At 30.4% G+C, this 25,626-nt stretch overlaps 3 protein-coding genes across 5 annotated transcripts in view; 2 read left to right on the forward strand and 1 right to left on the reverse strand.

Moving 5' to 3' along the window:
- Window positions 1–938: 938 nt before the first annotated feature.
- LOC135953606 (transmembrane protein 70 homolog, mitochondrial) lies at window positions 939–1,923 on the forward strand. Its single transcript, XM_065503562.1, has 2 exons — window positions 939–1,582; window positions 1,678–1,923. The coding sequence occupies exons 1-2, from the start codon at window positions 1,046–1,048 to the stop codon at window positions 1,894–1,896; spliced, it is 756 nt and encodes a 251-aa protein (XP_065359634.1). The 5' UTR covers window positions 939–1,045; the 3' UTR covers window positions 1,897–1,923.
- Window positions 1,924–2,055: 132 nt separating this feature from the next.
- On the forward strand, window positions 2,056–2,842 carry Urm1 (Ubiquitin-related modifier 1). Its single transcript, XM_065505124.1, has 5 exons — window positions 2,056–2,187; window positions 2,258–2,325; window positions 2,393–2,474; window positions 2,543–2,591; window positions 2,656–2,842. Exons 1-5 carry the CDS (start codon window positions 2,150–2,152, stop codon window positions 2,722–2,724), a joined length of 306 nt encoding a protein of 101 aa, XP_065361196.1. The 5' UTR covers window positions 2,056–2,149; the 3' UTR covers window positions 2,725–2,842.
- A 3,407-nt stretch (window positions 2,843–6,249) lies between these two features.
- Window positions 6,250–25,626, reverse strand: part of Pura (Puratrophin-1-like) — a 106,894-nt gene continuing 87,517 nt past the window's right edge. For 2 of the 3 annotated variants that reach the window (XM_065506459.1, XM_065506458.1), the window contains exons 7-16: window positions 15,627–15,752; window positions 14,945–15,564; window positions 14,723–14,878; window positions 14,329–14,668; window positions 13,133–13,255; window positions 12,206–12,475; window positions 11,909–12,122; window positions 11,724–11,840; window positions 11,213–11,641; window positions 6,250–7,014 (exon numbers count right to left, since the gene is read on the reverse strand). In XM_065506459.1, coding sequence (XP_065362531.1) covers window positions 6,755–7,014; window positions 11,213–11,641; window positions 11,724–11,840; window positions 11,909–12,122; window positions 12,206–12,475; window positions 13,133–13,255; window positions 14,329–14,668; window positions 14,723–14,878; window positions 14,945–15,564; window positions 15,627–15,752 — 2,655 coding nt within the window. In that variant the 3' untranslated portion in view covers window positions 6,250–6,754. The remainder of the gene's footprint in view (window positions 7,015–11,212; window positions 11,642–11,723; window positions 11,841–11,908; window positions 12,123–12,205; window positions 12,476–13,132; window positions 13,256–14,328; window positions 14,669–14,722; window positions 14,879–14,944; window positions 15,565–15,626; window positions 15,753–25,626) is intronic. The other variant, XM_065506460.1, reaches the window with a different exon arrangement.

A 25,626-nucleotide genomic window follows, 5' to 3' on the forward strand; every position in this document is an offset into this window, starting at 1 on the left:
GATTAATTTCAAGTATAACATCTTAGCATTTCGGAGTATAGCAGCATTCCGGCAAATTTATCATTCTGGCACATTTCAAAAAATTTGGTCAATGTTGTAGATGGCGGTCGATCAACTCATTGTAATACATTCTCCTCAGTAAAGTACACTCTTTCATGAATAGCAAATGAAAAAATGCGCCAAATGGCTTCGTTACTACTAACATAGCTGCCAATTTGAAATTGAGTGACTGCATCGTTAGAATTTTCCACACTAACTCCAGCCATGTCACTGCCTTTGGTCACATTGTATGTAAGTGAACGTATTAGTGAACAATTATTATTTCTGTAAAAACTTTTGCGGACTATTAAAAAAATTATTAGCCAAATCTGTCCAGGCCTCCTGCGATTTTAGATATATCGAAAAAAATTGGCTTGGTCAATTTTTATTTCAGTAAAAACTTAAATTGGATTACTATAAACATTTAAACAAAAAATTAGCCAAATCGGTGCAGCCGTGGTCAATTTTTCCTTCAGTAAAAACTTAAATTAGATAACTACGAACATTGTTTTTGTTTAATTAGCACATTTTTACTAAAATCTTCTAGTATTGTATTTAGAAAATTTGTAAAATTTTGGCAATTGTATCTCATTTCTAACTAGATTTTGTTTTGTAAGGGATCTCTTATTAAAATCTATTGAAATAAAATTGATTTTAAAACAAATCTTATTTAAACTAGATTTCGGGTTTAAGTAAATGAACTGTTATTGATATTCATATAGTTATTTTAAATTAAAATTTATCATTTCATCTATTTACGCAACACTGTTAACAATCCCATTCTCAAAATTATTGAATAACATACGCATTTCAAAGATATGACAATAATACTACAGTCACAATCTGACATTTACCATATGTTTTTACAGTTTAAGAGTCATTGAACATAAAAATTGGTTTGTTTTTCTTACATTGATTATTTAATAAATTTTCAAGATAAATCGCACATTTTCGAGTAACTTTTAATTAAAATTGTAAAATAAGTCTATACTATAAATATTTAAAAATGTTGGCTCTTCGTACAACGATGCGCTGTAGTTCAGCGTTCAATAAAATCTCACGAAATACTTACAAATCGGTGAAATTAGTACAAACTGAAACCAATGCCGCCGCTTTGACAGGTGCTTCAGTTGTGGCCAGAAATAATTCAACGATACAATTGCAAAAACAGACTGCTTTACTGAATGGTTACCTAATGCAAAGTAGGACCTTTGCCACAAAATCTAGCGAAGACGTTGATGTAAAAGATTTACAGCTTGTCTATTACGGCACTTTGACACCACGCATGAGAGCTGTTAAGGTATTTTCCTTGACCACCAGTTTGGCTGGCTTAGCCGCCCAACCCATACTAATGGAACAAGGTATGAAAATGGGTGGCACTGGTATGGCTGTGTTTATTTGTAGTTTTGCTGGTTTCTTTACTTTTGTGACACCTTTGCTGTTGCATTTTGTTACCAAGAAGTATGTTACAGAAATTCACTATAATCCAGCCACCGAGGAGTATGTAGCAACAACAATAAATATTATTTTACAAAAAGTTCGGGTGAGTTGTGAAGCCATAGGGTATAATTCTCTATGTGTGAAGCTATTTAAAAAATATGTATATTTTTTTATAAAATGTTTGTGTTTATTCTTTAGACAAAATTCCGTCCAAGTGATGTAAAAGTTCCCGAAGTTCCTGGCATGTTTACTTCATTTGATGTGGGCAAGAGATCATTATTTGTTGATCCCGCCTTGTTCGAAGACCCCGAACATTATGTACGTATGATGGGATACGATAAACCAATCGATTTTAAATTGGATTTAAAAGAAACAACTAGTTCAGCAACCAATGAAATTAATAAAACGAAAAAATAAATAAATGTTTACAATTAAGTGAAATAATGCGTTGTTTGATTTTTGTATTTTCTTTGCAAAAGCAATTGGCTGTGTTCAGTGAGCAAAGAGTTGCTGTAGCAATGACTCTAAAACTGTATTTGTTTACATTTGTCAGACACATGTTTTGTTTATGTGTCATTGCCAGCTGTTGATAAACATTGAAGCAATCAGTTTTTATTTGTTCTATTTTGATAATTATTTAAGAAAATTGCATTTATTTTATATAAAAAACATGACCTCAACAGATTTAAAAATAATTTTAGAATTTAGGTACGTTTTCGCAACTATATCAATTATGTTTGTTAATAATTATTCCTTATGTACTTATATTTCGTTTTAGTGCCGGTGCCGAGTTACTTTTTGGCAACATTAAAAGACGTGAAATTTCTTTGCCGGCAACAGAAAAATGTAATAAAAATCAGTATTTTAATAAAGAAAATAATAATATTAATTAAAATATCTTTATTTTTAACAGGGACTATTAAAAATCTCTTAAAATGGATGCATGCCAACATTCTCACCGAAAGACCAGAATTATTTATACAGGGCGATACAGTGTAAGTAAACTTGATGAAAAAACTGTTATTAGAACTTAAAAACTTAATCCTAATCTCAAAACTTACAGGCGACCTGGAATTCTGGTGTTGGTCAACGACACAGATTGGGAATTATTGGTAAATATCCAAACTTTATTGTAAATATCTATGTAGGTACATCTTAAACTCTTATTTATTTTAGGGTGAACTGGACTATGAATTACAACAAAAGGATAATGTTTTATTTATTTCAACTTTACATGGTGGATAAGAATAGTGACAAATTACCTTTATCGACTTCAAAACAATAAATTTAAATATATAAAATGATCATCCAATAAAAATATAATTTATAGTTTAGCTATTTATTAAAAACTATTTCGAACTCATCCCGCCTGCAAAGTTTTTCCCCAGAAAGTATGTTATATTTCTTTGCCATAGAGCTCATATTTATTATGTCCACCGTACATGGATTCCTTGCAAAAAGTGTAAATTGAATTGACTCTGTTTAGAGGAACCAGTGCGATATATGTTTCATCAATGAAAAAACGTAGTCAATTCATCAAACATGGTTCTATGCAATCTTTCAAATGAATATTCGCATAAACACATGATATCTAATGACACGCTAAAGTAAAAAATCACTGAACCCCTGGCTAAACTACTTATTTGTCATATAATTTTTTGATGGGCAGGTATGTGATGGTAATTTATTTCGAAGACGATTTGAAAATCAATAGATTTTTATCACATACCTACTTTATTTAGATTGCTCATCTGTCTCACTGAATGATATAAACATTTCACAAGCTCTTGTTACTTACCTCGGCATTAATTTCGAAGAATTAAATCGTCTACTTTGCATTGGTTAATTACAAATTTCTATACTATTTTAAAACCAAGTTGAACTTAAGGAATTCAATTATGGGAATCAGCTAATAATAATAGTATTGATCTAATACAGAGGGCTCAATCCAAAGTTCTTAGGACCATGAAGAGAGCAAATAGTTTTTATTTAATTTTTAAGACTTAAGTACTTATTGGCTTAATTATAGGTGTAGTAATAAGATTATTTAAATAGAACGTTAACAAAAAGATTTGGATATATTTTTTTGCTATATTTTTATGATTTTTTCCAAGCCAAGAAATCTGTATCTTACAAAGATAAGAGTTTTGAAATAGGTTGCCAATTTTAAACCTTGCTTTTGTACCATACCACGTTTCATTTGGGATTGATTAAATATTTTGTAAATTTGCTGGGTATGATAGAAAATGTTTGTCATTTCCCGGGGTATGGAAATTAAAATATCAAAGTGGAAAGTTATAATTTTTTTATAATAAAAGAAACTGTCTTTCTTTCACGATTTCGGTATAATTTTTAATTGTGAGTTTTATTTTGAAATACATATCGCTCATTTACTGTGTTTTGAACTGAGTAAAACAAAATATGCGCCGCGGCGCGCCGTTCTATAGTCTTTCATATAGTTATGCATATCAGTTTTCAAAAAAGTCAATTATGATTTGTGTGAGAGTGTTTTTTTTGCTGTAAACATCAAAATTAAAATTCATGTTTTCTCGTATATTTGACAAGTAAAAATTTGGGTTAAATACAGATTCGAAAGATAACAACATCTACTATTTAAATCAGGTTTTATTTGTGAAATCGCATGATTTGTTGAAAATTTATTTAATAAATAGTAAAATGTCACAAAACATTCAAAGCCTTTTTTTCGAAACGACTTTTTTGAATTATGACGTTGTTGCAGTTTTCAAGACTTTCAAAGCAACTCATGTTCTTCATTATAATGTACTGTTTTTAGACCGATGGGTTTTCGAAAATATTTATAAAAATATGTTGTCATAATAAACACATAAAATCTTGTGAAAATTTTGACACCAATTTTAATTTTTCTACTGCCAAACTGTGATTTTCAATAGATAACTTGGTCTTCCACAAACAAATTTTAACAGGACCCTAAGGTATGGCGAAATAATAAGTAATATTTCGCATTTTTCATTACTGAAAACTTTTCTAAATCAAGAACTTACGGAAATCTATCCTTTAAAAAAGTTTTTTATTTAAATTTCATTCAGACATGGACAATAAAAGAGGTGTGTTTTTTTTAATGTGAGAAAACTCAAATTTTTTGTAGAAAATGTATGATTTTCATTAAAAGCGTACTAATTACGAATAAATTTCACATTAAAATTTATTAAAAACTCTTTTGCAGGAGTCGTGGTCATCTTTTTATTGGCAAGGATCGGCAACTAGTTCTTCAGCACTGGGAACAAGAAAAAATTTAAAATATTATTACCAAATCCTTTGAATGGTAAAAAAAACTTCGTTACAAATACATTTTAACTAAAAAAGAACTTTAGGAGATGTGGAGAAAATAAAAACACCTCTCCAGCCTTTAACTAAATGAGGGCATAGCAAGTACATACATACTCTAAAAGGATTTTAAGTGTAACTGGGAGGTAATATAATTCCTAATTTTAATATGAGGTTATAGTTTGGCTTGTCGATTAAAGCATAATATAAACAAGAAGACGACAAAAAGGCAAAATGTCCTTTTGAAGGACGAAACTAAAAAAAAATCCGAAAATCATTCTGAAATTATACCAAAAAAAACTCATGGTATGGGGCTGGTTTACTTTGAATAGAATAGGTCCAATACCCGTTATTAAAAACACAATGGATGTTTATGTGTGCAATGATTTATTAAAAACATTTATGCTACCACATTTTGAGAAAAAATATGCTTCCATAAAAAACTTCAGCAAAATAATGATTCTAATGAAAGGACTTATCGAATTTGGGGAGTGTGTGGTTTTGGATGAAGAACTTTGCAATTTTTTAGTAGCCAAGTCAATCCACCGACTTAAATTCAATAGAAAACCTATGGGGCAAATTAAATAAACACATTTCTAAGTTTTTGTGTAGTATTTTCCGAAATTTTCCCTATTGTAAAGTGTTTTCGTCCCTGCTTAGAATAACAACAATTATTGAAAAAAGCAATGAAGGAATACCGACTATTAAAAGTCCAAATTATTATTTATCCAAAACAATAACCATCTTCGACAAATTCTTGTTTAAATTTCAAGTTTCCCCAATACACCTATTTTATCCGTCTGAAAGAAAATTAAATTAAAAAAAGTTCTAGAATTTTTCACAGGCTAGATTTCCGCTAGTAGAAATCCTTGATTTTCATTATCGAAAAGTTTTTCTTAATAAAAAACGCGAAATATTCCTTATTGAAGTAAATTTTTAATTAATGTCTAATTCCGTTCTATTTATGAATGAATTAATACTTAAATGTATATATTTTTAAATTTACCTAATTAACAGATTATAATTTAAACATATTTATTATTAATGTAATAAATGTATTTAAAAAATTATTTATCCATGTTTTTTTTACTAAACTTACAGTACAGCGGAAAAAGAGTGTGCTACCATATCACAATGTTCAACTATTTACTATTTAATACCTGGTCTGGTAGCCTTTCTTTATACAGTTTAAGAGTCGTTGGAAATTATTGGTTTATGTTTGTATAAAAATAAATCAAACGTAATAATTCTCATATTCTTTTTTCTTGTACAAGTTGAATAAATACTACCATATAAAATACATCTATGATGTGGCGTTTAAATGACGAAAAATTTTAACCCTTAATCACCGTGTGGGCCTTGTCTTTGACAAGGGACGTAATGCTGATAATCGCCTAAACATCAAACGAAACTTTTTTTTTTTCTTAAATGTTCTTAACGCAAAACACTGAAACAAATTATAAATATACATATATTTTTTTTAATAAGTTTATTCAATTTTTTAACTTAGTTATTAAATGTTTTCTTATATTTTTTTTTCTCAATTAAGTATAAATTTTTATAAAACATGTTAAAAAATTTCAAAAACTCTTAACTTACTACATTGAAGATTCAATTTCGAAAAAGATTGAAGATTAAGCGAAAGAAAAATATACAAAGAAATTGATTGAATATACGAGAGAAATAATAAAAATAATAAATAACAAAAAAATAATTCAATAAACAATAATGAAGTGTATAAATAAATGTATAAATAATGACAAAAGTAATAAAAAAATAGTTATTGAAATAAAAAAAAATAAACGCAGACATATAAATTCACTGATTCGAGTTTGTTTTCTTCTTAAATTTTCAATACATATATAATTTTTGTTTTGTTTTGATTTTAGCTTTAATTTCATATTATATAAAATGTTTAATGTTTAATAATTAAATAAAGGTCATTGATTTATTGAATAATATAAAATGTTCAACATGAATGTTCTACAGTTTCATCCGATTTCAATTCCTTGTATTGCTGATGTTGTGGATGCAGATGATGGTGATGATGATGGTAATGTTGGTCCACTTTCTTACCCAACGTATTTGATGAATGACATTTGAGTGTGTATTTCTGAGCACCGGTTGTGGGGGATACTATGGCATCTGTTGGATGGGAGGGCCATGTTGTTAATACATCGTTATTATCCTGATCGGGTGTCATGCATATATCAGATATTATACCACTTTCTGTTGCGCACACAATACATATAATGAGTAAGAATGATTGTTAGTAAGATTGTTAAAAAAGTTTGGTTTAAGTTTTTTTTTTTTTTTTTGTACACTTTAGAATAAACATTGAAAAAGTTTTGAATTTTGTATAAGAAAATTATTGAGTTTATTTTAAATAGTGTAGTGTGAAGAATGTTAACAATTTATATAAAGGAAAAGGTTGACAATAAAATTATGAAACAATTTTAAACATTTAACTTTAACTACTGTTAAATTTGCAAAGCATAAAAACGTTATAAAACCATTTAATTTGTATTAATTCCCAAATATTGTTTTGCAAAATGTGAAATAATTTAGTTTTGAAAAACAACAAAAAAAATAAGTCGGTCTATAGTCGTTTATTCCGATTATGTATTATGTTAATAGAAAAAAATGTATTAGAAATTATTTTTCATAACCGTTTTGGATAATTCTTTAAAAATAGACAAGTTAGAAAATATTTCTGACAGATTTAAGTGTTTTATATTATTTGTGTATACATATTTAGTAAACCATCGAGGTATTTGTTTATATTTGCTTATATCTCAGATATGAGCCGATATTGCTGATGTTATTGCACTATGTTAGGGCACTGCTACACTTTCAATATACAGCGGTGGCCAGCTATTTAAGACAAATACTTGAATTTTTTTCATCAACAGAATTTTAAGTGCGATAGAGCCAAAACAAAAGAACCTAAGGGTATGAAATTTATTATTAATATTTCTAGTTTCTCAAAAATGTTTGTAAAAATCGGTACAACATATTTGGACAAAGATATGTGGAAATACGTTGACCCACCTCACCGAACATCTGCGGTACACTGTATATTACTGCGATCCAGTATTGCGATATTTATTGAACGTGTATCAAATCGCAGAATGACCTAATTTTGCGTGATCCATTACAATGGATCGCGATCCAAATATCACAATATATGTATATTGAACGTGTAGCAGTGCCCTAAGATATATTGAAATCATTTTACAAATAACAACCGAATAGATGGCCATACATTAAAGCAACTCTGCTATCGATAAGGATCCCGAATACAGAGTGAGTTACAATACAATAGACATTTTTTTAAAAACAATTTTCCATAATTTCGGTTTTCAAAAGCATGATCTTTTAACAAATATAAATTAAAATTTACTGTTTTCTATTTAAATATAGTAAATTCTAGCATTATTAAAAATGGCTAGAGTTGAGATTTACGAAAATTTAAATACCAAATCAAAATAATAAACGATTTTTGTGCTGGATTCAAGTGATAAATTAATTTGTGATAAATTAATAAACCAGCAGTTTCAAAAATTATAAAAATATTTGGTGAGAAAGGTACTGTAAAAACTCAACATTTGGAAGGAAGAGCTCTCAAGATAATTTAATAGCAAGAGAGTTTAAGAAATTCCAAAAGATTATCCACATCTAAATTTGTAAATTAGTTCTAGAACTGTTAGCCGCAGTGCAAATGAGGCTGGTATTGATTGCCCGCGAAAAACCTCACAATTTGCCAAATAACATTTAAAATGGTCGAAGTGGAATAGAGTCCAATCGAATATTCGGTTTCGGAATATTTCAGTTCCAGATGATTTTTTCACTAATGGTGTCTACAATGTAAAATTATTTCTTGGGAATTAATAGTACATTTGTTTGGGATTATACCGAATTATGATTTTTTGGTCGAATATTAGGTTCGCTTTCGGCCTGAAAAAAACGGTTTCGGTCGGACTTTTCTGTTCTCTTTTGCGATGAACCTAAATGCAATTTAAGAGGCAGTGAAGAGAACATTTCTAAGACGGCAGAAGAGAAAGAGTCAGGGCCCCAAGTTTGGCGGCGACAATATTATGGTGTCAGGCTGTTTTTCAGGGAAAGTTATGGACCAATTCATATTATAAAATATAATATGACTGGCATCGGATACAAATCCATTTTAAACGATGTTATTGTATCTATACTTTAGAGATTCCAGCACGACAATAACCCGAACACATCTCTAGGATTGTAGCCGAGTATTTGCAATCCAATGAGGCATGGGAAATAATAGACCGCAAAATACGGACCCACAAAATTATACCACGAAGGAAGCTTTATTAGATGCAGTTATAAGGGCATGGCAAAATATTTCAATGGATACTATTGGTTCTTCAATTGGCTCAATGCATCGACGCTGTGAAGCAGAAATAAATAACAAGGAATATTCAACAAAATACTGAGTTACTAGAGGGGACAGAAAATTTGTGTATGGCTTGTATTTTATTTGTATTTCGAAAAGTGAAAAATCCGTGACTACCAAATCTTAGGTTACTTAAGCGTGAGTCAAAACAACTTATACACACTATACCAGACAATCCTTGGTCCAACAAATATTATTTTTTTAATTTCGTTATACCCTTCACCAAATTATACTTCAAAATAAAAATTTTAAATATTTTTATTTATACAAAATAAAAAATTTTTAAGTTTTTTCCACATTTTTTTAAAATATCTTTTTTAAATTTTTAAAAAACATTCTTGTTACATAAAGAATTTTTGACAAAAAAAAATTTCTTTGATGAAAAAAAATTCGGGTTAAAAAAAGTTTTTCCCGATTTTGACCCATTGTAGGTCCAACGCAATGGACTTTGAAATATCTATCATTAGATATCCATATTGTCTATATTAATGACTTAGTAAGCCAGATATATATCAAAAATATTCCAAAAATCGAGGTAGTCCCGGTTTTTTCCTTAAATCTCAGACATTTGTTGGCCGATTTTAAATAGCAACCGAGCCGGACGAATTCCCGATATATTGGGGGCCTTCAACATACAGACGTACAGACGGACATGGCTATATCGACTTCGCTATCTATAACGATCCAGAATATATATACTTTGTGGGGTCGCAAATGAAAAATGTAGAAATTACAAACGGAATGACAAATTTATATATACCCTTGCCACTCATGGTGAATGGTATAAAAATATGTCTTTTCGAAATCATTAATTTTCAAAAAAATTAAATATGGATTTTCTAAAAAATAACAAAAGATCTGTTCATCGTCATACTGTTTCCAAAGTCATTAAATATTATAAAGAATATTTGAACATTGAAAGGAAACTTGGATCAGGAAGAAAAAAGACAAAATAAGTCGAACAACTCTTTCGAAGAGCAATGAACACAGCAGCTCGCAAAGTTAAATGCTCTGATTCTTTTGTGTGCAGAGCCAAAGTTAATGCTGGGTTAAAGTTCAGATCACAGTGCGGTAAAGAACTTAGAGCAAAAGAACGAGCGAAAAACGCGTCAATATTTGTATGTGGCTGATGAATGTTCAAGAAAAATACCGGACAGAAAACAAACAAAATTCTCCAAGAAGTTTCTTGTGTGGCAAGCCATTTGCAGTTGTGGCAAAAGAAGCCAATCATTTGTGACTCCAGTCACGATAAACTCCTTTCTTAGAACAGCTCAGAGTGCCTTCATATTTCCCGATTTGGCATCATACCACTGTGGGAAAATGGCATTTGAGTAGCATTCAAACATTAATTTGCCACGGGAGGCAAATCCACCAAACTGTCCAAAACTTCGGCCTGTGGAAAGGTATTGTGCTCTTGTAAAAAAAAATTAAAGAAAACAGGATAGGTATCCTGTGTTCGTAAGTGGACGAGCAACTATAATATCGTTAATGGGAGGATTTCCGAAAAAAGTGGATAAATTTATAAATACCTAGTAATAAGCCAATATTTTAATAATGTTTAACGAATTTGTACAATATTTGAATACATTTATGTACGTATTTTTGAGAATTTTGATATTGAACGGTTTAAGTATTTAACGATCGACCCTACTCAGTGATGTTATAAAACCATTTAACCCATTTGTAATAAACAAAACATTACATTTAAAAAACACTTTGTAAGTTAAAAGATAATTCAAAGCGTTTAGTAAGAATTAGAACAATTCTAAGTGAATATCTATAAAATACTATTATTTACACACAAACATGCAATATACAAAATTTTTACATTTACATACATTATTTACAACAATTACATACATATTTACATACAAGTAGCGTTCCCTAAATGCTACATACACACAAATATACATACATCAAATCACAATATAAAAAAAAAATTCAGAATTTTTACGTGCGTTAACGATTTTTAAAAATAATAACATAAATCAAGTTCAATACCCATTGATAGTTGACTAACGATAGTTGTCGAACGTTTATGATGATTACGATGCCTGGAATTCAAAGTTCCGCCACCACTCTGACTACTAAAACCACTGCTCATAGTGTTTGTCATCATCAGCTGTTGGGGTCTGTTGCAGCTGTCATTACTGTTCTCTAAGGCGAGGGTTTGACATTCATTAATAAGCTCAAGACCGGGATTGGTGTGATGATGATGCTGCTGATGTGTTTGACTACTAAGATGCTGGTGACTGTGAGGGTGGTTGTGATGGTGGGCAGATGACGATGATGATGAAGTTGAGGATTTACTAAGTGAAGAGCTGCTAGTGCCACTAGACAATGAACTTTCCGATATTAGGGAGTTGGGACGTCGTGAAGTTTTTATTTGATCGGTGTGCAAGCCCACAAATGAATGACGTAACTTGGGGGCTAGGTTTTTTGTTGGTGAATTGGTAAACATAAGGAAAATATAAATCTACTTAAAGTTGTACTGTAAGGACAATTAACAAACCTTTTCCTAATTGCGTAATGGTAATGGAGCGATCATTAATTTGATTATTACTGGGTCTTATATCCAAACAAGGTTTACTACCAATGCCCATTGAGGACATTTCAGCCAGGCGAATTTCTACACAATATAAAAACAATTAATTACATTACAAAGACATACAAGTTTTAATACGAATGAATACCTACCTCGATTTCTTTTCGCCTGTTGCCACAACAGCTTGGAAATTTCCTCAGTCCAGGCATTTTTGATATCCTCTGACATGCATTGCAGGGTAAACGTGTCTTCGGGTTTACGTTTTCTAAACCAAATTTCAAATTTCGTAGGCGAATCACCCACATGAGCAGTTAAACCAATATCCGAAGTCTTAATACTATTCTTGTAAATATATATATCAAGATTCTAAAATTCAAAGAAATTATTTTAAATTAAAATACATATGTATATCGTTATTAATTTATTGTAGATCGTATTAAAAAACATACCTTATGGTCCGGAAATCTTCGGGCTTTACTGAATAATACCAATTCTTCGAATAGAAATATTTGTCGTAGAGTTTTCTTACCTCCCCTGCCCTGCCACACTAAAAACTCATTTTGTCTCAAGAGACGTCCCTGTTCTTTGACATTCACATCACAGTCTCTCAGTGAATCCATGGCCAGTAAGTCGTTGCCATGTCGTAACTGAAATTTAACCATTTCTTCGGCTTTTTGCAATTCTTCAACGTCGGCAGCTATTTCTTGTAAAGCGGAGCCCTTTATTTGAATTGAAAGTTATTTATAAGTATTGGATTTAATATATGGGAGATTTCATGCCAATTTTTGGAATCGATGTTTTCCGATCGCACCAAGGTTAGTCCTATTGGATAGTAATTCAGACATAATTTTTCAACAAGATCGGTCAAGAACTCTTTGAGTTAGAGGTGGTCAAAATTTGACATTTTGGCCAAACAGGTTTTTTCTCATCCATGTAACCTATTACCTATTGTTCTTAGCAAAATGTGTTCTAAATAGTTTTGATTGCTATTTCTTCAATCTTTCGAAAAAAATATTTAAAAAATAAAAATTGTTTAATATTTTTTTTTCCGAAATCAAAAACTTGCTGGACGCATTTTGAAAAGAAGTCAAAAAAGTTTTTGATTTCGGAAAAAAAATTCAAAATTTTTTTATTTTTTGTTTCGGAAGATTGAAGGAATAGCTATTTGCGACACATTTGGTTAAGAACAATAGGTAATAAGTTAAATGGATGAGAAAAAGCAGCTGTTTGGCCAAAATGTCAAATTTTGACCCCCTCTAAGTCAAAAAGTTCTCGACCGATATTGTTGAAAAATTGTGACTAAACCTTGATGCAAATTTCATCACGATTGGAAGTCTTCGATTTCAAAATATGTATTTAGACATTTTTGTATTTACCTGTACTGTGCTACAGGCTTTTACCAGTTGCTGCAATAGTAAAGCATATTTACCCATACGTTGCACTGGCTTTAGCAGATAGGAAGCCAAGTCCATTTTATCATTTAGTTCAATTTGTTTAGTCTGCAAAATAGATTAAAGTTATTTTAAAAATATTCTAAAAGTTGGAGAGGTTGAGACAAATCTCTATACTATTTTAAACGAATTTATCAAATTTTGATGTTATTAACATATGATGTGGGTCAGAATTTCCGCATTCGTAACCGAATGAGCTTTCGTAACGAAATATAACTTCGATAGAGAAAATTAAAACAAGTAAGAGAGCTATATTCGGCTGTTCCGAATCTTATATACACATAACCAAATTATACGTCAAAATACAAATTTTAAATATTTTTAGGTAAACAAAATTTTTTTGGAAAAAAAATTTTCGAAATGTTATTTTAAACTTTTTTTTTTAATTTAAAATTTTTTTTGGTGAAAAAAAAAATTCGGGTTAAAAAATATTTTTTCCAATTTTGTTCCAAAAATCGAGGTTGTCCTGGTTTTTTCCTCATATTTCAGCCATTTGTGACCTATTTTGCTGATTTTAAATAGGAAACTTCTCGAAAGCATGTCTGACAGAATTATTGAAGATTTGGATCCCGAAGATATCTGGGGTCTTCAGAAAATTGATTTCAACAGACAGACGGACAAACAAACAGACGGACATGGCTTAATCGACTCCGTTATCTTTAAGGATCTAGAATATATATATATTTTTTTTTATAAAGCAAACACAAACTGCGAAGCGTTTTGCTTGTCTGCAGATACATCAAGAGTCTCTGACGGGAATCGAACCCGCAATCCTCAGATTAATAGTCCAACACACTATCGACTGATCTATCGGGGCACCCAATATACTTTATAGGGTCGGAAAATTATATTGTGGAAATTACAAACGGAATGACAAACTTATATATACCCTTCTCACGAAATGTAGTAGATTTCAATACCGAAATCGAATGTCATATTCTCAATTTATGCGAATATTCCCCGAATGCGGTTATTCGGCCCCTGAGTTTTGATAATGCAAAAGTCTCAGTGAAAATATAATCTTCTACCGAGTTGGGGATTGCAATGAGTTTCGAAATTTTGATAGACATTAAATTCAATTAAAAATCAAATATGCAGATAATTTTAAATCTTTAAATTACCTTAAAGAAAGCAGTTCCATATTCACTCATCAAGGTATCACTTTTTGGTTTATTTTTATTATATAAAGCATATAAATAAAATTTCGATTCCATTTGCAGGAAGGCGGCACCAACTTTCAAAGGACTGTGTTCATAACGTTCCAGTTCCTCTAGAAAATGATTATTATGGAATTCGAAAATCTTCTCAATATTACCAAAGATAACGTTACGTTGACCGCGCATCGATTGTGGTATATCATCGCGCAGCAATTCATCAATATAGTTTTCAATGACATAATACAATGAACGTACATAATCACGTTCCGTGCCAATCATCTCGCGCATGATCAATAGGAGCGTTCTGTAATTTAATAATAAAAATAAATAAACACTCAATCTTAAATAATATAATTACTTTTGTATTTTTGGATCTAAGCAGCTGAGTTCTTCCAATTTGGGCAATTCGAAGGTGGAAGCAAAACATTGTAAATGTTTGTTGGCCTCCCAGGGTGAATGGACATTAATATAATGTTTAGATGGTTGCTCGAAGCATTCATCATCGAGTTCATCACTTGTAATTAAAAGAAAAAAATACTAAAATTTCTTTTATTATAATAACTAGCCTAAAAATACTTACTGTTTTTCATATAAATTCTCCGATTCCTCGTTGAGACTTTGGCATGAACACACTCTGGTGAATTTCGGATTCCCCTCACAACGTTGACATTCCCCTACCCCCGAATCGGCTATTTTCGATCGTCCTTCTTCCTCATCATTATCCAACATTTCATCCATTTCATCTAGATTTCGACTATCACGCCAACACTGACACGTAGGACTCTCAAACGAACCCGTACCATAACTCGATCTATGACTTATGCCACGCATTTTACTTGTATCCGGCGTACTCGTTACCATTTGTGTTATCGTCTTCTGCATACTATTGTGATTGATGTGCAAATTCAAACTATCCGGTTTTGGTTTTAATCTCTCATTTTCTCTTTCGAGATATTTCTCTAGAAGTCCCTTTGTGCCATATTGTCCGGCTAAACGTTCCATTTCGTGTTGCATATTATCATCCAACATATGCAGATGTATGAGATGATATAAGCGTGTGGCTCCCTCTATGCGTTCACGAGCAATTTCCAGTTTTTCCGCAAAGTTATCGAGAGCTTTCTTCAAATTGATAGAGCTTTCTTTGAGAGATTCCATGCAGGCAGCTGCTAAATGTAGATCTCGACCTTTGGCTAAATGTTTCTGTGGTAAAAATGTGTTAACTTTATTGCAAACATGTTAAGATTTATTATGGGTTTAATTACCATTGATATAAAGTAGTATTTTTCAAATTCATGTTCAAGTTCCTTCATGGGTGTATCAAAATCCAGTTCCAAGTTTATAAATCGTTGCAGAGACTCACTGCCATCACTGGTTATCCAAGAAGTTACCTAAAAATAAAAAGAAATAGAATAATTTTATTGCATGTAGGAACAGTGTTATATAGATAGTCCAAATAGTGTTTGTAGGAAAATAATTTGAAAACGATTATTGCAATTCCATATAAATTTTCAATACATGCAACATTTTGAACATCGATAGTTAGTTAAGCAAATACAACCTAAAACAGTGAATTTTTCTTACAGAAAATGGCCAAGATACTAAGCCAATTGCCAAATATATTCTTAACAATTCGTTACCATTTAATTCCGATCAGTAGACTTGGGTAGTTCGCGAACGCACGAGTTCAATTGAACGATTCAATTATTTGAACTAAATGAACTAGTTGAAATTGTTGACTCATTAAATGATGCATATCGATGGCTTAATATAGAAAGGTCGTATCTCAACTTTTAGTTACTTCACAGGAGAAGGAAAAAACTTAATAATATCAGGAAGTGAAATTCAAAAAAAGCAACTAAAAATTTGAAATAGTATATCAAAAATATATATAGAACTAGCTGACCCGGTGCGCTTCGCCACCCCAATTAGAAGAATGAAATAGTACTATTAAGTCTCCCTTTGTGAATCTAATTGTAAATGTCTAATTTCATATTTCTGGGTCCATTATTATAGAAAATGCAAAAGAAAGTTACCACTAAAGTCACCTTTTGTGAATTCAAATTCATTCAGAATCATGTGTGCCTAATTTTAAATTTTTAGGTTTATTATTATAAAATATTCAAAAAGTACCATTGCACTAAACAAATTGTACCATTGATTATCACTTTTGAATTCGCATTCACTAAACCATAACCCGTCAAGTTTGAATTTTAAATTTTTGTAGCCTTTCCTATATTATCAACTAATTTTGTTTCTATAACAATTAATATTTAAAAATTATCACAAAACCCAAAAAACACAAAACCGTGGTTTTGAAATTCTTCGGTTTTATGGAAACGCTAGGTCCATTATTATAGTAAATTCACAAAAGTACATATGAGAACAAAGAAAAAGTACCAGAAGTATGGCCTTGAATTTTCACTCACTTGGGACCATAGACGCCTAATTTTATATTTCTATGTAAATTATTACAGAAAATTCAAAAAGTACCATTAGAATATATAAAAAGTTCCAAAAAGCCCCCGCTTGTGGTTTCCCACTCACTCCCATATAAGCTTAATTTCATGGTTTTAGGTTAATTGGTGAAGAAATTACAAAAAGTCGAATAAAGAAAAAGTACCAAAAAGTCTATCCCTAGAATTCTCACTCACTTATGAACATATATGCTTCATATCATGTTTCTAAGTTCATTGTTATAGAAAATTCAAAAAAGTACCATTAGAATAAAGAAAAAGTACCAAAAAGTCTCCCCCTAGAATTCTCACTCACTTTAGAACATATACGATTAATTTCATATTTTTATGTTCATTATTACAGAAAATTCAAAAAGTACCGCTACAATATATAAAAAGTACCAAAAATCAGGCACTTGTGGATTCCCACTCACTCCGGTCCATATAAGCTTTGCTTCATGTTTCTAGGTTCATTGGTGAAGAAATTACAAAAAGTACCATTCGAATAGAGAAAAAGTACCAAAAAGTCTCCCCCTAGAATTCTCACTGACTTACGACCGTGTATGCTTAATTTCATGTTTCTAAGGCCATTGTCATATAAAATTCAAAAAGTACAATTAGATGAATAAAAAAAGTACCTATAGTTCAGTTCTCACATTTTGGTACCTAAATGTTGTACCCTATGCCTAACACAAACTTCACTCAGATACAAATCAGCTTACTTTAATGTCGATAAGTGAAATAATTTAAAATATTAAAAAAGTACCATTAGGAGAAAAGTACCAATTTCCCTTTTCTTCCTCGAACACCCCTCAAGTCCGAACTTTAAAAATATTCCATTTTGCCAAAATTGTTTATGATACAGACATGTCTCAAAATATTAAAATCTGTGTTAATGTGCCCAAGAAAAAATATGTTTTAAAAAAAGTACCAAACTGTTTACCCGGATTTGGCCCAATATACACCTTGGCACTCGAGTTCCAAAAAACACCCTGTTAGTTAATTTTTGTATGAATCCAGGAACCAATGTTAAAATGGCTTAATAATTTCAAATAAAATGTATTTTCCCGATTTTATCCCCTTTTTGGTACCTTTTTTATCCCCATTGCATTGGTAAAATTTTATTCAAATAAATTTCTGTATCGTGGTGGGAGATCATAATAAACTATTCGTATGTCTATGTCAGATTATAGAAAAACATATTTTATGAAAAAGTACCAAAAATAAACACAAATTTTATCCCTTAAGGGTTCGAATTTCCAAAAAGTACAAAACTTATATTTTTTATTTTTTGATAATTAAAGAATACGATTTAAAATTTGTTTCTATGTTTATTGGTTTAAAAGATACATAGGGTGCAAAAAAGTACCAAAATACCGTTTTTACCCGTTTTCTCCCCTAAATGTTTCGAATTTCGAAAAAGCACGAAACAACTGTCAGCTTATTTTTTAAATGGAGTAACATGCCATTTTAAGTTTTTTTGTATCTTTATTAGTTTTGAAGATATAAGGTTACCGAATTTACCCGTTTTTACCCTTTTTTACCACCTAAACGTTCGAATTTCCAAAAATCCCTTCTTATCGGATCGTTTTGGGGAGGGAGGAACCCACAGTTAAAATTTCGTGATTCTAGCTTCAGCCGTTTGGGCTGTGCGATGATGAATCAGTCAGTCAGTCAGTAACGTTACTCTTTTATATATGGGGGATTTCATGTCAAGTGAACCAACTTTTGAAATCGATGTCTTCCGATCGGGATGAAATTTGCACCAAGGTTAGCTCTATTGGATAGTAACTCAGACACAATTTTTCAACAACATCGGTCGAGAACTCTCTGAGTTATAGGGGGTAAAATTTTGACAATTTGGCCAAACAGGGGTTTTTTCTTATCCATGTAACTTATTACCTATTGTTCTTAGCAAAATGTGTTCCAAATAGTATAGATAGCTATTTCTTCGATCTTTCGAAAAAAAATATTTAAAAAAAAAAATAAAAAATTTTTAATATTTTTTTTCCGAAATCAAAAACTTTTTTGACTTTTTTTTAAAATACGCTATTTTTTTTTATTTTTTTTTTTTTCTTAAAATAAAGTTTAGATATTTTCCTTGAACACCTACTTGGTCGCTTAGTGGGATGCGAGTGGGATATCTATCAAAATAAATATTTTGTAACTCAAAACATAAAATTTTTGACTTTTTTTGCAAAATCAAAAACTTTGTTGACTTTTTTTTTTCAAAATGGACCCTTTTTTAATCTTTTTTTTTAGGTCAAACAAAAGCTTAGATATTATCCTTGAAGACCCTTTTAGTCCCTTAGTGGGATGCGAGTAGGATATCTATCAAAATAAATATTTTGTAACGCAAGACATTCAATTTTTTAATTTTTTTTTGCAAAATCAAAATTTTTTTCCAATATGGGCCCTTTTTTAATTTTTTTTTTTTGCTCAAAAGAAAGCCTAGGTCCATTCCTTTAAGATATTTTTAGTCCCTTAGTGGGATGCGAGTGGGATATCTATCAAAATAAATATTTTGTAACGCAAGACATACAATTTTTTAATTTTTTTTTGCAAAATCGAAATTTTTTTCCAATATGGGACTTTTTTTTAAAAATTTTTTTTGCTCAAAAGAAAGCTTAGGTCTTTTCCTTTAAGACCTATTTTGTCACTTAGGAAGATGTGAGTAGGATATCTATTAAAATAAAAATGTTGTAACTCAAGACATTCAATTATTGACTTTTTTTTTGCAAATTCGAATTTTTTTTCAAAATGGGCCCTTTTTTAAAAATTTTTTTTTAGTCAAAAGAAAGCTTAGGTCCATTCCTTTAAGATATTTTAGGTCCCTTAGTGGGATACGAGTGGGATATCTATCAAAATAAATATTTTGTAACTCAAGATATACAATTTTTGATTTTTTGGCAAAATCAAAAACTTTTTTGACTTTTTTTTAAAATGGGCCCTTTTTGTAATTTTTTTTTTTTGCTATAAAGAAAGCTTAGGCCTATTCCTTTAAGATGGTTTTGATCGCTTAGTGGGATGCGAGTGGGATATATATCAAAATAAATGTTTTGTAACTTAAGACATACAATTTTTGTGTTAAAACATTTATTTTGATAGATATCCCACTCGCATCCCACTAAGGGACTAAAAATATCTTAAAGGAATGGACCTAGGCTTTCTTTTGAGCAAAAAAAAAAATTAAAAAAGGGCCCATATTGGAAAAAAATTTTGATTTTGCAAAAAAAAATTAAAAAATTGTATGTCTTGCGTTACAAAATATTTATTTTGATAGATATCCTACTCGCATCCCACTAAGGGACTAAAAATATCTTAAAGGAATGGACCTAAGCTTTCTTTTGACTACAAAAAAAATTTTAAAAAAGGGCCCATTTGGAAAAAAAATCGTATTTGCAAAAAAAAAAGTCAAAAATTGTAAGTCTTGAGTTAAAAAATATTTATTTTGATAGATATCCCACTCGCATCCCACTAAGCGACCAAAAGGGTCTTCAAGGATAATATCTAAGCTTTTGTTTGACCTAAAAAAAAAGATTAAAAAAGGGTCCATTTTGAAAAAAAAAAGTCAACAAAGTTTTTGATTTTGCAAAAAAAGTCAAAAATTTTATGTTTTGAGTTACAAAATATTTATTTTGATAGATATCCCACTCGCATCCCACTAAGCGACCAAGTAGGTGTTCAAGGAAAATATCTAAACTTTATTTTAAGAAAAAAAAAAAAATAAAAAAAAATAGCGTATTTTAAAAAAAAGTCAAAAAAGTTTTTGATTTCGGAAAAAAAATATTAAAAATTTTTTATTTTTTTTTTTAAATATTTTTTTTCGAAAGATCGAAGAAATAGCTATCTATACTATTTGGAACACATTTTGCTAAGAACAATAGGTAATAAGTTACATGGATAAGAAAAAACCCCTGTTTGGCCAAATTGTCAAAATTTTACCCCCTATAACTCAGAGAGTTCTCGACCGATGTTGTTGAAAAATTGTGTCTGAGTTACTATCCAATAGAGCTAACCTTGGTGCAAATTTCATCCCGATCGGAAGACATCGATTTCAAAAGTTGGTTCACTTGACATGAAATCCCCCATATATAGAAAATAGGAAACTGATGTTTTTAATGGAGGTATATTTGAGTTTTGTCTTCCAGAATATGTAAAAAATCCGATTTTGAAAAGAACGAGATATGACCTTTCTATATTAAGCCATCGATATGTACGCTCTAACTAAATGCGTCTTCTCATTGTTTTTCCAGCTTCTTTAAGCTTTAGCTCTAGGATCATATTTTTTTTTAGTTATGAACAGAGAATTTTTTAAATATTTATATTATTAGAGTAACTTCGGGTAATGTGGACTACCGTTTTGTTTTTTCTAAATTTTGGCCACAGTATATATGGATATTAAAAAAGTTGTGAAGCAATAAATTAGCTAATGTATTCTCTAATTGTTTTTGCAGTTGAAAATTTGTTCCGTCAAAGGATAAAAAATTTATGTGAAAATATTGTAAGGAACCCAAAAACCAGCATTAAAAAAATTGGAGGGTAATATGGACTACTATATGAGGGTAATGTGGACTAGTATTTAATACATAAAATTCATGAACCAGCTAATAATGAATGATTCAAACTTTTAATTTCAATATATTTTTATTAATACAAACAAAAAAGTCGCGTTTTTGGCTTAGATAGATTGCTTACAAAGTACATAGTTATTGTCGGGTAATATGGACCAGTAGTACATAATCAAGTAATTTAAGTGGTCCACATTACACGAACTTGGGTTACAGTGGTAAAAAATTATTTTTACCTAATTATCTAAATGTGCTTAAATTCTTACCAAATATATGCAAAACTACGTGTCCACTTTAACTATATAAAACAACCAAACATTAAGTTCTACCAAAAAACTGTTCCAAATTTTGTTTCTTACTTGCGCCGACAAAAATGTAGAGCACGCGCATTAATTTCAATACAAGAATAAAAAGCCAATATATCAATTACTCATGAAAGCAAATGTGCAATTGTCGTTTCAAACAAATTGTAAAATGTACGACAAGTAAGTTTTATCATACCTTCAATAGTTTCTGAAAAAAGACACTGGTCCACATTAGACGCATAGTCCACAATACCCGAAGTTACTCTATCTATCAATTAATCACTCACTTCTTGTTCTTTTACAAATTGTTAGTTCAGGGAATGAACTAGAAGAGCGGTCATTGAATTGAACTATTAAGCACAAGTTTGCCGTTCAGTGATAATAGAACCATATCGTCAATAAATATCCATCTTTTGATATTGAATAATTGTTTAAATGGATTTAAGATAGTAACATTTAATCAATTGTCACAAACAAAATTGGAAATGTTTCTAGTTTTTGGGTAATTTTAGGATTTCCGTGGCCCAAATGTTAAGTTTTTTCTTATTTACATATTAATGATAACAACGTTTACCTTCAAAGAAAGATAGAAGCATAAGATTTTTTCATTGTAAGTATATTAAGATGTCAATGTACTGTGAAAATGATCGACTGAAATTTTGATTCCTACTGATTTTTAACCTAAATACGATTTAGATACTTCTTTTGAGAATTGATTTTACCTAAATCTATGATAATTTATATGATCTAGATGAAATCGTGGATTTTATTTAATTAGTTTAATATCTTTAAAACTGTAGATTAATGACAACATTCAAAATTTAAACCAATGAGCCATGTCTTCCACAATCTCTCGCACTTTAAATCTCCGATCGGCCAACACCAGATCGTGCATTTTTTAATTTATTTTGGGTGTATAGACCTCAACTGGGCCTTCTGAATGTTCTCGGTATCTTCCACTTTTTTACCATTGAAATTGATTGTACAGAGTTCACATATTTTCCATTTACTCCTCAAGTCACTCGGTAGTGTGCTATCAATGGCTGTCAAACACAAATTAAATTGTTAAAATTTTGACAGGAGTTAACTGACAGATGCCTGCTGATAGGAGCAGTGTTTCCCTTTCAGTTGAGAGGCGGGACTTATTGACCCGCCCTTGTATTCAGAAAGTGATTTTGGTTGTTAAAACCCAAACACTTATTATAGTGTAAGTCAACAAACTACAAAGCTTTTAACAAGTGGAACTTGTAAATTATATACTTTTATTGATCTCTTATCGACTATCTGTACCTAGTTACTGAGACGCCAAACAGAGTATGCCTCCCTCTAAAAATTAAACTCTTAGCTAAATAGAACTTGTAAATAATATATTTTCATTGACCTCTTATCGATCTGTTTCTTGAAATTGAGACGCAAAACGGGGTAGGTCTTCCAGTTTTATAAACTTTGTTTACAAAAATAGCAACAAACTGATTTAGAAAGCATTTATAAGTTTTTGTCTACCTTATGATTCACCATTATCGTCGTGTGAAGGTGTTTTATCAAACTTAATATATTTTCCAATGATTTATAATTAAAGTGCACTTATAAAACAAGTAGTATTAACGTTTATTGTCATCAAAAAGTAATATTAAGAGTATTCGCGGTTTTATAAATATTTAATTTCAGATTGTTTCATTTTAAAATGAGTGATATTCAAACAATAATATCACTTTGGCCTCTTGTAAAAAAATAATTAAAGAATACAGTAAATATATCACAGGACATGTCCAATTTTAAGTGTAAATGGACCACATCGTCTACAACTATAAAATTTTTAATGGGAGGGTTTCCGAACACGGTGGATAACTTTATAAATACCGAGTAATTTGCCAATATTTTAATATATAATGAATTTGTACAATATTTAAATAAAATTACGCATTTTTGAAAATTTTAATATTGAACGGTTTAAGTTTTATTTAATTTAATGCAAGTATAAGTTTTATACATCTCACTCCTTATTATTACAAAGGTAGAGTCAAGGAGTCGATCTTAAACAAATTTTTATTATTTGCTACTAATTCGGTCTATGAATAATGTGAATACTGTATTTCGAACTGATATTTTTTAATGAGTCATTATCAGTGCTTTATGGGGGGTTTTCATAAACAATTTGTAGATGTTCTAATCGTGAGAACAAATACTTAGAAGGGAAAGAGAGAGAAATGTCAATGAAAAAAGAAATATTCACTTTTCACACATATAGGTGATACAATAACAAAATACACATATGTATGTATTATAGGCATTTGGCTTTTGACAACAGACTTAGGTTTTTGGCTCTCAGTTATCTACATATGTTCTTATCAACATGCGTTTAACAAAATCCATATTTAGGAAAGTAAACATTTAAATCTTAATCAAACAAATAATCTAGATGTCATAAATTATTGTAGAATAACTGTGTGATATTTAATATAATTGTGTTGCTCTGAACTAAAACGTCTGCAATTTACGTCAGGGCTGCCTGAGCCCAGATAATTCAAAACATTGGTGAGTGAGTTGAACCGGAGTTCAACTCAAAAAGAAATCGTTGCCAAAGAAACGTTTGTTTCCTATATAAGCGCGCCGGGTCCCTCTTTTGGACAAACAATAGATCTGTTCATTCCTAGTATGGCTCTTATGACCTGGCATACAGCATAATGTCAACTAGGGTTCCATCGCGGGAAAAATTTTACGGGAATTCCCCGGAATATCTTTTTAGAAATTTTTGTCGGGTTTTTTTAGGTGAATTTCTTTATACGTTTTCTTCTTAAAGTTACAATATTAAGATTTGTTATGATTCCTAAATTTGTTGCTAATCGAATGATTCCATTATATCCATAAATTTGTTTCGTTATTGAATAGATAATTTTCGTAATTGAAAACACATTTTTGTTATATTTGTTTTTGAGCACATGAATACTTGATTCAATTATGAAATTATTGAAACCTGTTCAATATGTGATAAATGTTTGAATTGAAATATAATTTTTTCTGTGTTGTTCACATAAAATTCAGTCGCATTGTAGAAGCCTTTTACAAAAAACTAGTGGCAACATTTTAGTTTTCTTTTGGCATGACCAAGGCGAATTCATACAAGGTGGTGTCAGTTCTACAAAAACAACGATTGGTCTTAACAAATGTTAATTTTTAAGGAAATATTTTTCGTATACATATGTATACGAATTCAAAAACATAACATACGGGAAATTTTAATGATAAGCGATCATATTAATTTGTTTCCAAAAAAAATATTTTAATTGGACAATTTCGGGCTGTAGATGCGGTCAGTAGATTATAGTTTGTGCTTTCATACAAGCACTTGGTGTACTAATTTGATCGTAGTATAGAAAAATACCTTATCTCAATTATACCACAAGTTAGAACTGTAAATAACCATAAATGCAATAGCTTTCAAATGTTCGTAGTTGTTAATTTATCATGTACAATAGACAGGGTTAAACCGATTTTTGAATACTCTATGCAATTCAATTCAAAATAAAACATAATCGGGTCAAGTGACTTTGAATTTCTTGAGACATTCTGTGATTCTTAAATTAATTTATATACAAATCGCATAAATAAAATCTGTGTAGTATAACATATAATTGGTCAATTCACAAGGTCTCCTATCAATCATATTGTCATAATGTCCTAATATTTCACGACCCGGCGGCTTAACCGACTCTTAGACATTCGGCGCTAGGCATTCGGCGTTAGGCATACCGTTTATATGCAATCACAGCTTTGAAATTATTTTTTATTAAGAAAGAGACCTATTAAACGACATTTTTAATTCTATAACCGAAATAAATGTTTTCATGTTACAATTGATAAGTACAATTAAGTGTACGTACCATTGTTTAAGTTTAACACTTCAACAATTGAAATCAAATGTTATTGTGATAA

Source organism: Calliphora vicina, chromosome 3 (assembly GCF_958450345.1).
Source record: "Calliphora vicina chromosome 3, idCalVici1.1, whole genome shotgun sequence".
Lineage (NCBI taxonomy): Eukaryota > Metazoa > Arthropoda > Insecta > Diptera > Calliphoridae > Calliphora > Calliphora vicina.

Coding starts and splice junctions, on each gene's coding strand:
- LOC135953606 (XM_065503562.1), top strand. CDS start 1,046: ATGTTGGCTCTTCGTACAACGATGCGCTGTAGTTCAGCGTTCAATAAA. Junction 1,583..1,677: donor TTATTTTACAAAAAGTTCGG/GTGAGTTGTGAA, acceptor TTTATTCTTTAG/ACAAAATTCCGTCCAAGTGA.
- Urm1 (XM_065505124.1), top strand. CDS start 2,150: ATGACCTCAACAGATTTAAAAATAATTTTAGAATTTAG. Junction 2,326..2,392: donor TTTGCCGGCAACAGAAAAAT/GTAATAAAAATC, acceptor TATTTTTAACAG/GGACTATTAAAAATCTCTTA. Junction 2,475..2,542: donor TTTATACAGGGCGATACAGT/GTAAGTAAACTT, acceptor CAAAACTTACAG/GCGACCTGGAATTCTGGTGT.